This window comes from Botryllus schlosseri, chromosome 2, assembly GCF_051294905.1.
Source record: "Botryllus schlosseri isolate E-star chromosome 2, Bs_hap1, whole genome shotgun sequence".
Taxonomy (NCBI): Eukaryota; Metazoa; Chordata; class Ascidiacea; order Stolidobranchia; family Styelidae; genus Botryllus; species Botryllus schlosseri.
Genome location: NC_137237.1, coordinates 17,118,539 through 17,133,226, shown reverse-complemented (window position 1 = coordinate 17,133,226; position 14,688 = coordinate 17,118,539). Strand labels below are relative to the sequence as shown.

General features: G+C 41.0%; 1 protein-coding gene across 2 annotated transcripts in view; it reads right to left on the bottom strand.

Moving 5' to 3' along the window:
* Positions 1 to 4,615, bottom strand: part of LOC145433898 (serine palmitoyltransferase 1-like) — a 63,666-nt gene extending 59,051 nt beyond the window's left edge. Inside the window, exon 1 of one of the 2 annotated variants that reach the window (XR_013913223.1) lies at positions 2,085 to 4,615. Coding sequence is in view for 1 of the 2 variants with exons in the window: in XM_080311152.1 (XP_080167278.1) it covers positions 2,457 to 3,890 (1,434 nt within the window). In the remaining variant the exon portion in view is untranslated. Of the gene's footprint in view, positions 1 to 714 lie in introns of those variants that run through there. The other variant, XM_080311152.1, reaches the window with a different exon arrangement.
* Positions 4,616 to 14,688: the final 10,073 nt, after the last annotated feature.

Sequence of the window (14,688 nt, the reverse complement as noted above, 5' to 3'; positions counted from 1 at the left end):
AACCAAAAGTGGAATTAGTAAATCTTTGAACAGATCGCTGCGCACAGATTTATATTTCAATCCTGTTCTAAGATCAGGACAGCCGACTTTCATCGCTATATAGTTTTGACAAATTGGTTATTGAGGTCGATCAGCCTATGAAATTTCACCACTGTCAATATCATCAAAGCAATGTCTGGTATGCTTTAAATAAGCATCTATATTATCTCCTTGTCCTCACTATATAATCAAATGGCAATATTGCGTATTGGATTATAATCCCAGTTTTATATAGTGCGGCCCGCGAATGGATTCAGATGTTGAATGCGGCCCGCGAGCTCAAAAGTTTGCCCACTCCTTCTCTACATAGAAGACATGATTCGGTTGGTAGGAAGGAACAAATTTCAATTTCGTCTACGACATCGTTGTGCGATGGAGATGCTAAGAAACTGCAAGGTTATCAAGTCTGCAGCAGGGATTTTTCTCTCCAAGCAATCCCGGTGTGCCGAGCACCTAGCGGGGAAGCCGCGAATGCCAGTTTCACCATCACGTCTTTGGTCTCACCGGCTAAGAATCGTACCCACAACCTACCCATCCTGAACCTAGATGCTCCATCATTATTATATGTCCTGAGCCAGTGGTCGATACAGCTGCATAGATCTGCATCCTCAGCCAAAACATCTGAAGTCAGCCATGCAAATATACCTATTCCACATTCTGAATCACGTTATAATATCTGTATCAAAATAAGAAACATATTAAGAACATTACTACAAGTCAAATGTTATCGAAGGAGTTCATTTCGAAATAAATAAAAGATTTCATTAGCACAATCACATGAAAACAGCAGAGCTGAACACTATTCGGAAATCAAGCAAATCGTGTGGATTTGTGCAATCGCTTTTATGTAACAATAGGTTGTTTGCTCCGGCTTGTGTGACAACTGGACTTCATTTTGTCAGGCAAATTACACAATACCTACTTTGGATACCAAACTGATCATTGCAAAATATAAAAGGATGACACTGGGACAATTGTAGGAATGCATTCAATCAAACACATCTTATTATATATTACGCTATTCATAATCAACATGTATTTCAGTGAAATGAAATATTATGGATACTGTTAAGTGCCGTACCCACAGATTGCTCAATGGCAAAATAGTTCAGCTCTGTGAAAAGACAATGCTAAGCAAACATGACTACATAGAAAATTGACATGGACTGACAACACACACAGAAATGCATGAAATAATGTCACTCACACAACATTGCTGCGGTATCCAAATCAATCATGGCAAATGACATAAAGAGCTTGATCGCTGAATATTGAGAGAATTGCATCAGGCTTGAGACCGGACGAAAATTTACTGACATGTATTATTAGGTAGTAGGACTGCTGAGCTTGAGCACATAACACTGCTATGCTACACTTGCACACATTTCCACATGGCACCGTTGTGCAACACTGGAATACGTTTCACTAAAACGGCATTCAAAATGCTTGCCTCATCATACCAAGCATTGCGTTGGCAATACACTAGGGCTGGGCAAAAGCTCAAACAAGTAAAATGAGTTGATGGACATAATTTCAGTTGCACATAACCAGTCTATTTTTAATTTCTCTTCATTTTCAGTGCGAAAATGTGCTTGTCCGTATTACCCCGATTCTGTATTTCTGCTCCCAATGTGCAGTGACATCCAGAACAATTTCCGCCAGTTGCCAAAAACATTCTGCTAACATTTAATTTCTGGTACGGTACTCGAGAAATGAGACACACAACCGAATTGACGTTGGTACCAACATTGCTTTGCATAATTTTTTGCGCTAGTGTATGATGTAGTGTAGATGGTAGGCGTAATACAATTACGTACATCACCACTTACGGATATAATCATTGTTAACAAATCTAAATCTAGCTATCATGACTCAAGGCCTAACCTTTTGTTTCGATAACATCACATATAAAGTACCAAATGATGAAATCATGTCAAATTGGTGCCAGTAAATTCTAGGTAAAAATTGAGCAGCATTGAGATTATAGACACAATCCTATCAAGGTAGCAACTGCTGCTTTTTGAACCAAACGACCCATAGCTTACCTAGGACTAGCAATTAGTGTATTCAAGAAACTCATGCCTGCGTCAGGCCTATATGTACGTGCAATGTGCATGAAAAAAAACATTGAAATACGCAATACTATCGGATGGGGATATCAAAACTAACTCTCTCAAATTCACAACAAATACAACAGCCTAATTTGCTTGTGACATCGCAAATGCGAAAGTCAAGTTCAAAATTAGCACAACAAAATGCAAACATCTCTCACAGAATAAGTGCCGTTATTTCTACTTGCCTACCGAATCATAGTGACGGACAGAGCATCGTGATGATACACCTCCAAAATGATGCGAACCATTTTCACTAATCGCATTTACGCAATACATAAACAAAATCCGAGGACAACCAATAAACTACCAACCGCTGTTCTCCACGTCTTGCACTACAGATCTGATAGTTTCCGCGGCAGACTTCAACTCGGCCTCGGTCATAACGCTCGACACGCTGACGCGGATACTCGGTTTTATTTCTTTATTCCTTTCTTCCTGCTCTAACTTGGCGGTGAGCGTGAGCGCGACACCTTTCGCCAAGCACTGATCCGAAATCTTTTCCAGAAACTTTTTGGCTTCGGTCGGATCTTCGAACGAGTTTGCTCGCAGGTGAAAAACGGGAGATTCCGGATACCCTTCCACTTCCAAACTCGGTATGGAAGACAACGCCTGCTGCATGAAACTGCCGTTACTTCTCAGCGTGGCGAAACAACTGGGATCTTGCTCCATAATGTTCACGGCTTCGATTGCGGCGCACGCTAGCACCGGCGGTAACGACGCAGAAAATACGTAGCCCTGACCGGACAGACGTTGGTGATCTACTACATAAGAGCTGCCGGCACAAAACCCGCCGATAGACGCGAGAGCATACTCAAGACTCGCCGAAACGAGATCGACCTTTTCGATCGGAACATCAAAGTGTTCGGTGACGCCACGGCCGTGCTCGCCGAGTACACCAAACGAAAACGATTCCTCGATAAAGATTCTCACCTTATATCGGTATTTCAATTCAACGAGTTTGGGCAAAGGACAAATCGTGCCAGTGTTGGCGTAAATTCCTTCGACAACGATGAACTTCCTAGTGACTGAAGCGCGTTTGGGATCTTTCTTATCGGCGGCCTCCTGCGCTTTTAATTTCGCCTCCAAATCGTCCATGTTGTTGTGCTTGAAATATACGATGCGACTACGCGACGCTTGCAGGCCCTTTTGAATTGCAAAGCACACCGCCTCGTCCGCGTAGATAATGTCACCGCGTTTGGAGTACGCAGGAATCGCGCTCGCTATGGTGGCAAAACCGTAAGCGTATATAATTGCCTCTTCGGCTTTCATGTATTTCGCCAGACGATCTTCCAACTCCAAATGCACGTCGACGGTGCCGTAAAACCCGCGAGGCCCGCATGATCCAACTCCATATTTCCTAATAGCGGTCGTGGATTTTTCTTCGATGTTCTTATTTCCAAGTAACCCCAGGAAGTTCAAAGAAGCAAGGTTGAAACACTTGAATCCGTCGACAGTAATTTCTTTGTCAGGACGGCCGGTAATTCTCCTGTAAGTGTACGGTGTGGTCTGTTCTGGAACCAGTGGCTCTGGCTGCCATTCGTCAATCAATTCTTGCTTTTCCGACGCCGTCAAAGGCAGCCTGTCCTGTGGCTTGTAGCTCTTTTTGAAGAACAATAATCGTATTATCCACAGAACGAGGAGGGCCTCGATAGACAAGTGGTACAAAGGGGCTTGCAGCAAGGCGTGGAAAAGATCCACAAACATCCATTCCTCCGTGTTGTTAACGACAGAAGTCATTTTTGACGATCTTCGAATCGACCACAGACTGAGCCTAGATATCGCTACCTCCTGTGTACAGATTTATTCCATTGATCTCACATTATTGAGATTGTTAACAATCCCAGCACTATAAAATCATCATTCCGGAAATTTTTGTGGCAGTTTATCATAAGCAGAGGTGGTCAGTAACGAAGTGCATCAACTTTTTGAGAGTATAAGCATGTTGTTCTATATACGGTGTGGACACAAGCAAATCTCACGGCTCAGTGAAATTGGTCTACGCCACACTTTTCAGGTCATTTAACAGCAATTCTTGTCGGGCTTGCCGAACGTGAAATTTGATGGAACGGGTATCAATCGAAAGCTACCGGGGTACTGATTGCGAAAATATAAATTTTATTCTTCTCATGGTCCTGGAACGGGGAGCCCCACAAAATCGGCCTCGAATGTTGTAACAGAGTTGATGTTAAGTGTGACGTAGTCCCTACTGGAATCTCGGTACGTTTTGCCTGATATATCTGGTGAGAAGCGTTGATTCTCCGTGTTAAAGCAATTTAATGAAAAAATATATAACATAGTGTGAGCACAGGACACCGATTCCATACAGACACGTAGACCAATTTCTCTGAGCGGTGATATTTGCTTGCGTCCACACCAATAGGACACTATGGTATACCAGAGTGAAATTGGTGGCAAGTTGGCAACGTCATGCAGGACTTTCTGTTCAATTACTTAATTGGTTGCCGGAGAACCCGGCCCTACCAACCCGGCCCTTGGGGAACCCGGCCCTCGGTGAATTCCTCGGGAAATTTTGAAATTAAGTGTATTCACAAGTATTAATATGAATTATTAAACTAATAATGTTATTATCAACTGATTTGTCAATCTTGTAAGGAGGTCAGGGCATGCGTAGATCACGCAGAGATCACGTGATCACGCTTGCGTGGTCGGCTCAGTGTTGAATTGACTTGGCGAAGGGCGGACGTGCGATGTTCGACATACTCGTATCGGTTCATGACATCGTATTGGGTCTTATCGCATTGTACATTGTGTGTGAATTGTTCAGATGATTGTTATTGCTCACATATCAACCACACGTGGTCTGCTCGTTATTGCAACTGTAGGTTGAGGTGGGGTGTTAGGGTAGTTGGGAAAGGAGACATTAGGGTCCGGGGAGTGGGACATTAGGGTTACCGGAGGTGGGATATTATAGGGTTGCCGGGGTGGGATATTAGGGTTGCCGGGGTGGGATATTAGGGTTGCCGGGGGTGGGATATTAGGGTTGCCGGGGGTGGGATATTAGGGTTGCCGGAGGTGGGATATTAGGGTTGCCGAGGTGGGATATTAGGGTTGCCGGGGTGGGATATTAGGGTTGCCGGGGGTGGGATATTAGGGTTGCCGGGGGTGGGATATTAGGGTTGCCGGAGGTGGGATATTAGGGTTGCCGGGGTGGGATATTAGGCCACATGCTGCAAAGCTGCGGTATCAAACTCCAAGTGCCGAGTTCCCTGGCAACCAATCATGGTGAACCGGTAGCATGCGTGGTAGATTCTTCGATATCAGGCTCTCGCACTGGGAGATCTACCACGGCACGTGATTGTTCCCTACCTGAGAATCATATCACATTTAATGCATTTTTATTTCAAAATTATTCGATGGCCGCATTCACCGAGGTCCAGAGTAGTCGAAAAACACCATGAATACCACAACAAGTAGACCACGCGTGCTTGATATACAAAATTTCCCGAGGGCCGGGTTCTCCGAGGGCCGAGTTGGTAGGGCCGGGTTCTCCAAGGGCCGGGTTCTCTGGTAATCACTTAATTACTCTATGCAGAAAAGCTCTTATCACGCAGGATTTATTTCAAAAAATGAACCGAGATTTCATAGGGGATGGTATAAATATATTGGTTATGCTGGTTACTCACACTTATGCACTTAAGTGGTTATTTTTGGACTAATTCCACTCCTTATTAACATCTTTTAAAGAAAAAATAGTTACTATTAGTATTAGGTCACTCTTCGGATTCATGTCTGATTGTAAAGACTACCTCAAGTCGTTAGAACACCTTATGTTTTTTTTACATTGTATCACAGTCTTGGGGTACATTGAAATGATGACTATACTTCCAAGTTCCATTAGAGTATAAAATTTACGGCACCAGTAACAGTAATACTTGCTACAACCTATACAAATTGATGGCCCGAATCTAATGGACCTCGAATTGGTTGCTTCAGTTACGTGTAACAGCCTAAATAGACATGCATTAACGTGACATTTATTCAATAATAGTTTATCAAAGCAAGAGAAGCAGGGAGAAGAGAACTAAGATATACACACCACACTGGTACACCCCAGTCAGGCCAGTAAATTCATATAATAGTAACCAATTTTCGAAAAATTACAACTAACGCTTACGCATCTTGATACCAGATTCACACGGTCCCGTTCAATGGTAAGAATAACCACTGTGATTCTATTAGAATTTTTGACCGAAATCGGTGAACGGGTGAATCATGGAAATATACTCGGGTGTCATTACGTTTTGTGCTTTGGAAATTACATCGGCATATTCGGGAACCTCTTGCCAGACTATTTCTTGGTGATGTATTCAACGACAAATGCATGTAAACGACGGTTTTCGGGTGTATTTCCGGGTATTATGACGAAAGAACAATTTTAAGAAGACGAATGGATACCTGCTACGCAGCCGTTTGACTGAATATTTTGCAGCGAAATCGCCAGAAATGTGTCGATGATAACGCTCAGCAGACCATGTCTATCGACAATCCTTGGGGTATAAATATATTTCGAAGAGTGCGAGAATGGTTTGACACCGGCGGCAGCTACAAAGAATCATCATTTTCCAGAATATATGATCACAACGAATAGTAGAACACTTTTTTTAAAGATTTAGGCTCCGGACTCTACATATATCTCATTAGAATCGAATTGAAATCGGACATTTTCAAAATTTCGGTAATCCGGACACAATTATGGCCCCAGATCGACCCTTGGGACGTCGACTTGAATAATAATTTTGGTATTGATGGAATCGGCTAGACTAGTAGAATCCATTTCAAAAAGAATTAGGCTTCGGACTCTACGTATATCTCATTAGAATCGAATTGAAATCGGACATATTCGAAATTTCGATAATCCGGACACAATTATGGCCCCAGATCGACCCTTGGGACGTCGACTTGAATAATAATTTTGGTATTGATGGAATCGGCTAGACTAGTAGAATCCATTTCAAAAAGAATTAAGCTTCGGACTCTACATATATCTCATTAGAATCGAATTGAAATCGGAAATTTTCGAAATTTTGATAATCCGGACACAATTATGGCCCCAGATCGACCCTTGGGACGTCGACTTGAATAATAATTTTGGTATTGATGGAATCGGCTAGACTAGTAGAATCCATTTCAAAAAGAATTAGGCTTCGGACTCTCCGTATATCTCATTAGAATCGAATTGAAATCGGACATATTCGAAATTTCGATAATCCGGACACAATTATGGCCCCAGATCGACCCTTGGGACGTCAACTTGAATAATAATTTTGGTATTGATGGAATCGGCTAGACTAGTAGAATCCATTTCAAAAAGAATTAGGCTTCGGACTCTACATATATCTCATTAGAATCGAATTGAAATCGGACATTTTCAAAATTTCGGTAATCCGGACACAATTATGGCCCCAGATCGACCCTTGGGACGTCGACTTGAATAATAATTTTGGTATTGATGGAATCGCCTATACGAGTAGAATCCATTTCAAAAAGAATTAGACTTCGGACTCTCCATATATCTCATTAGAATCGAATTGAAATCGGACATATTCGAAATTTCGATAATCAAGACACAATTATGGCCTCAGATCGACCCTTGGGACGTCGACTTGAATAATAATTTTGGTATTGATGGAATCGGCTAGACTAGTAGAATCCATTTCAAAAAGAATTAGGCTTCGGACTCTCCATATATCTCATTAGAATCGAATTGAAATCGGACATTTTCGAAATTTTGATAATCCGGACACAATTATGGCCCCAGATCGACCCTTGGGACGTCGACTTGAATAATAATTTTCGTATTGATGGAATCGGCTAGACTAGTAGAATCCATTTCAAAAAGAATTAGGCTTCGGACTCTACGTATATCTCATTAGAATCGAATTGAAATTGGACATATTCGAAATTTCGATAATCCGGACACAATTATGGCCCCAGATCGACCCTTGGGACGTCGACTTGAATAATAATTTTGGTATTGATGGAATCGGCTAGACTAGTAGAATCCATTTCAAAAAGAATTAGGCTTCGGACTCTCCATATATCTCATTAGAATCGAATTGAAATCGGACATTTTCGAAATTTTGATAATCCGGACACAATTATGGCCCCAGATCGACCCTTGGGACGTCGACTTGAATAATAATTTTGGTATTGATGGAATTGCCTATACGAGTAGAATCCATTTCAAAAAGAATTAGACTTCGGACTCTCCATATATCTCATTAGAATCGAATTGAAATCGGACATTTTCAAAATTTCGGTAATCCGGACACAATTATGGCCCCAGATCGACCCTTGGGACGTCGACTTGAATAATAATTTTGGTATTGATGGAATCGGCTAGACTAGTAGAATCCATTTCAAAAAGAATTAGGCTTCGGACTCTACATATATCTCATTAGAATCGAATTGAAATCGGAAATTTTCGAAATTTCGATAATCCGGACACAATTATGGCCCCAGATCGACCCTTGGGACGTCAACTTGAATAATAATTTTGGTATTGATGGAATCGGCTAGACTAGTAGAATCCATTTCAAAAAGAATTAGGCTTCGGACTCTACATATATCTCATTAGAATCGAATTGAAATCGGACATTTTCAAAATTTCGGTAATCCGGACACAATTATGGCCCCAGATCGACCCTTGGGACGTCGACTTGAATAATAATTTTGGTATTGATGGAATCGGCTAGACTAGTAGAATCCATTTCAAAAAGAATTAGGCTTCGGACTCTCCGTATATCTCATTAGAATCGAATTGAAATCGGACATATTCGAAATTTCGATAATCCGGACACAATTATGGCCCCAGATCGACCCTTGGGACGTCAACTTGAATAATAATTTTGGTATTGATGGAATCGGCTAGACTAGTAGAATCCATTTCAAAAAGAATTAGGCTTCGGACTCTACATATATCTCATTAGAATCGAATTGAAATCGGACATTTTCAAAATTTCGGTAATCCGGACACAATTATGGCCCCAGATCGACCCTTGGGACGTCGACTTGAATAATAATTTTGGTATTGATGGAATCGCCTATACGAGTAGAATCCATTTCAAAAAGAATTAGACTTCGGACTCTCCATATATCTCATTAGAATCGAATTGAAATCGGACATATTCGAAATTTCGATAATCAAGACACAATTATGGCCTCAGATCGACCCTTGGGACGTCGACTTGAATAATAATTTTGGTATTGATGGAATCGGCTAGACTAGTAGAATCCATTTCAAAAAGAATTAGGCTTCGGACTCTCCATATATCTCATTAGAATCGAATTGAAATCGGACATTTTCGAAATTTTGATAATCCGGACACAATTATGGCCCCAGATCGACCCTTGGGACGTCGACTTGAATAATAATTTTCGTATTGATGGAATCGGCTAGACTAGTAGAATCCATTTCAAAAAGAATTAGGCTTCGGACTCTACGTATATCTCATTAGAATCGAATTGAAATTGGACATATTCGAAATTTCGATAATCCGGACACAATTATGGCCCCAGATCGACCCTTGGGACGTCGACTTGAATAATAATTTTGGTATTGATGGAATCGGCTAGACTAGTAGAATCCATTTCAAAAAGAATTAGGCTTCGGACTCTCCATATATCTCATTAGAATCGAATTGAAATCGGACATTTTCGAAATTTTGATAATCCGGACACAATTATGGCCCCAGATCGACCCTTGGGACGTCGACTTGAATAATAATTTTGGTATTGATGGAATTGCCTATACGAGTAGAATCCATTTCAAAAAGAATTAGACTTCGGACTCTCCATATATCTCATTAGAATCGAATTGAAATCGGACATTTTCAAAATTTCGGTAATCCGGACACAATTATGGCCCCAGATCGACCCTTGGGACGTCGACTTGAATAATAATTTTGGTATTGATGGAATCGGCTAGACTAGTAGAATCCATTTCAAAAAGAATTAGGCTTCGGACTCTACATATATCTCATTAGAATCGAATTGAAATCGGAAATTTTCGAAATTTCGATAATCCGGACACAATTATGGCCCCAGATCGACCCTTGGGACGTCAACTTGAATAATAATTTTGGTATTGATGGAATCGGCTAGACTAGTAGAATCCATTTCAAAAAGAATTAGGCTTCGGACTCTACATATATCTCATTAGAATCGAATTGAAATCGGACATTTTCAAAATTTCGGTAATCCGGACACAATTATGGCCCCAGATCGACCCTTGGGACGTCGACTTGAATAATAATTTTGGTATTGATGGAATCGCCTATACGAGTAGAATCCATTTCAAAAAGAATTAGACTTCGGACTCTCCATATATCTCATTAGAATCGAATTGAAATCGGACATATTCGAAATTTCGATAATCAAGACACAATTATGGCCTCAGATCGACCCTTGGGACGTCGACTTGAATAATAATTTTGGTATTGATGGAATCGGCTAGACTAGTAGAATCCATTTCAAAAAGAATTAGGCTTCGGACTCTCCATATATCTCATCAGAATCGAATTGAAATCGGACATTTTCGAAATTTTGATAATCCGGACACAATTATGGCCCCAGATCGACCCTTGGGACGTCGACTTGAATAATAATTTTCGTATTGATGGAATCGGCTAGACTAGTAGAATCCATTTCAAAAAGAATTAGGCTTCGGACTCTACGTATATCTCATTAGAATCGAATTGAAATTGGACATATTCGAAATTTCGATAATCCGGACACAATTATGGCCCCAGATCGACCCTTGGGACGTCGACTTGAATAATAATTTTGGTATTGATGGAATCGGCTAGACTAGTAGAATCCATTTCAAAAAGAATTAGGCTTCGGACTCTCCATATATCTCATTAGAATCGAATTGAAATCGGACATTTTCGAAATTTTGATAATCCGGACACAATTACGGCCCCAGATCGACCCTTGGGACGTCGACTTGAATAATAATTTTGGTATTGATGGAATCGGCTAGACTATAGTAGAATCCATTTCTCTGAGAGCTATTAAGGTGATTAACATTTAAAAAGTGGTATTCCGCGAATCACGCAGCCTCATTCTAAAATCGGAATATGACGAACCCATACCAGGACGGGGCTGGTTCACTTTCGGACCAAAAACCCTTTTTCTCCGTAAGGATGTACTGATTTTGGGCCGAAAGTGAACGAGCCCCGTATAGGTGCGTGAATTACATGTTCCGGAATCATCATCCGTAAGTGGAAGAAAACATTATAAATTTTGACATTTTTCGTAGATTTTTGACTTGCTCAAGCTAAAACAGTCCTTGAAATTAGTATCAATGATCGTGCCTTAAGGTTTTATCAATATAAAATCCCTTAAAATAACAAATTCACTATGAGACTAGCGTCTTTGCATTGAGAAACACTAGAAAATGCCAGGTTGACAATTTATTAACGTGTGTGCCGATTAAGTTACCCTAAATCCCTGTGCTGATAAGGGGTAATACGCGAACATGGCAATACACAACACATCGCCCTGTTGATGCTCTGCTTCTAGTAATATCTGAGGTAGGCTAACTGTCGGTGATTCAGTATGTGAGACAAAATCAGCTTTCACCATTGTGTCCAAAACATTATTCAGGTTTGTTGTCTTGGCGTAAAATGTCTTCTGGTGAATTAAACTACAGATGACTAACCTACGGCGGCTAGTTAGGCTATCTAATGAAACAGGGAAAGTTTGAGATTTTGTCATTGCGTCTGGGCAGAGGAACGGCACCTTTATTGTCGCACCCTATCTGAGTGGCAAACCAATAAAAAAGTATGGTATACTTTCGGTTGCGCGATACACCCGCTTGATAAGCACTGGTCTAGCTAGTCTACTCTACAGCAGTGGTTCCCAACCTGTGGTACGCGTACCACTAGTGGTACGCGAAGGTCTTCCAGGTGGTACGCGAGTAGATTCTGCTTTTTTCGAAGTTATTAGTTCAGTTGGGTTAATTTTGAATTTTTTGAAGTTTTTTGACTAGTGAAAAAACAATTCCATGTATCTCATCAACCCGGGCTGATAATGCCTAGTTTCATAGAATTTGTTATTATTAGGGCGATTTTTCTTTACAAAATTAAGCGTTAAGTCAAAAAATTGTCAGAATTGTTTACAAAACCAAAACTTTTTGGACCCCTCCATTTCGTTTGTATCGCAGATTTTGATATTTTACAGCTTGTAGCCCACTTTATATGCCTACCGTTGTAGGCGGCCCATTGTCTGCTCATCGTGGATCATAAACTGTCAAATGAAACAAATAGGTTGACAATAGATATGGTGTTATGCTCAACGTACCGCGATGTCCTAACTGAAGCAAGACTGCTTGTCATTGCATGGTTATTTTATCAAGAAGCGCATGATGAAAAATTGCGATGCATGACAACATTGTCAGTATGAAGCAACATGATGTGTCACCAGCAGTGTACGCCCAGCTTCAGTGTTGTCAGCCAACAACTACCGCTGTTATACGGTATTTCTCCATTCTTGGCAAGCTACTTAGTAAGGACAGACACTTTTCTACCCGAGAATGTAAGAAAGTATATTTCGTTGTACTACAACAAATTTTAATGAACTCTACCGTAATACGTGGTGTCACTACTGGGCCAGATATCGTTAAAATAAAGTTTTTTCATGTCAGAATTTGTCAGTTTTTAGGTCAAAAACGCCTTTTCGTAAGGACAGACAGTCCCAACCGGAAATGAATAAAAGTTGCAACATTTTACCATTATGTGCGAAAACACCAAAACCAAAACATCAAAATCAAGTTTTCTTTAGGTCAAAATCCTCTGATTTTTAGGTAAAAAATCGCCCTAGTTATTACACCTCACATAGCTCAAATACGTGAGTATGACGTCATAAATGGTGAAAACATTTTTGACCGCCTACGGAGTTATTATGTTAAATTATGTAGGTGGTACGCGAGCACTGCATAAAACCTCGAAGTGGTACGTGGGTGGAAAAAGGTTGGGAACCACTGCTCTACAGACATTCTCCATCTCCTACTTTTAGTACGAGATAGGCTACTAGTCGACCGCCTTCGCACCAGTTTTACGGCGTAACAATAGACTAATACGACGTAGGATACTTTATATCGGGGCAATGCCGCATTCTTTCCAAGCAGTGCTGCACTGCAGATTGGAACTCATTACGAAACGGCGGGCCGTATTCTTTTGGAAACTAATTATTTCGTCGCGGGCTGGACATTTCGCTTGGCGGGCCGGATCCGGCCCGCGGGCCGTAGGTTGCCGACCCTTGGGCTATCGACTGCGTCACAGTGATTCTGAACCGGGTGCCGATTAAACTGCTCGACTATATCTAGCTAGAGTAAGTGGTCCGACGGCTCATACTGCATCTTTTTCTCAAGTATTTACACAATTATGACATCCAGCCTTTGAAAAAAATCATTTTATACACGTTTTAAACAAAGTGTTTTGAGACACCTCATATTTTCATTTTTTTCAATTTAAAACAACGCCTGATTAGAGGCGTATAGGTATAAAATATAGATCCATAAATCGCGTAACATTACATTATGCATCATCCTTCCTGTGCCGCGCTGTTGTAAAAGGGCCCTCAACCAATATATCTCTCAGTGCTGGGATGACTCGAGTCACCTTTTTCGTTTGACTGGGCCTACACTGTTTTCTCACAAATAAAGTGACTGCAATCGAAGTGATCGAAGCTTACAGCTTACGTTGTCGTAAACTAGTAGTAAAGTAATTTAGTAGCAAAATTAGCAGTTCTGTTCTCTGCTCTTACATAACCAAACGGTTTAAGGAGATTAAATTCGAATATATAGTCTAAATAGTCCTAAACCATTGGCGCAGGCTCGAATTGTATCATATCAATTTGTAAATGGATAATGTATTGCATATCTTATCAATTCGTTTCTCTATTCTGTATTTTCTATTTTAGCTGGTAAGTATAAACTGAGGCTGTGCAATTACTTACGTGGTTTAATCGTTCTACGTATATGTGAGCGATACAGCGCCTTCTTGCATGTACATTTAACTCTATTTTTGTTCATCGGTTCGGAATCAATGACCACTCAATCTGTATTTCAGACAGCTCGCAAAATGCAATGACGTAATCATGCCCATATTTCGAAAAGGCAACTTGACTTGAATTGTGACTTGACTCGACTTGGCTCGAGTCACTTCCAAAAATCGATTGACTTGACTTGACTCGAGTCACTTTTGAAAATAAATTGACTTGACCCGACTCGAGTCGAAATGTGCAATGACTCGAAATGACTCGTGACTCGAAGGTGGTGACTTGATCCCAACACTGGATCCCTTTCCAATAACCGGTAGCTACCGCGCGGGCTGGAGATCTCGCATCAATTTAGATGCGCCCTCCACTCCTGACTGCACTCAACATTGCGACTCTGACTGACGACTCGCTCCGGCTACCGTCTCTCATGTGAGTGAAATTGTGATTTCGACTCTGAAGTCTGAAACCGACTCCCTAAGGGCAAAAAATGTACATAATTCTCTGCTTCAGC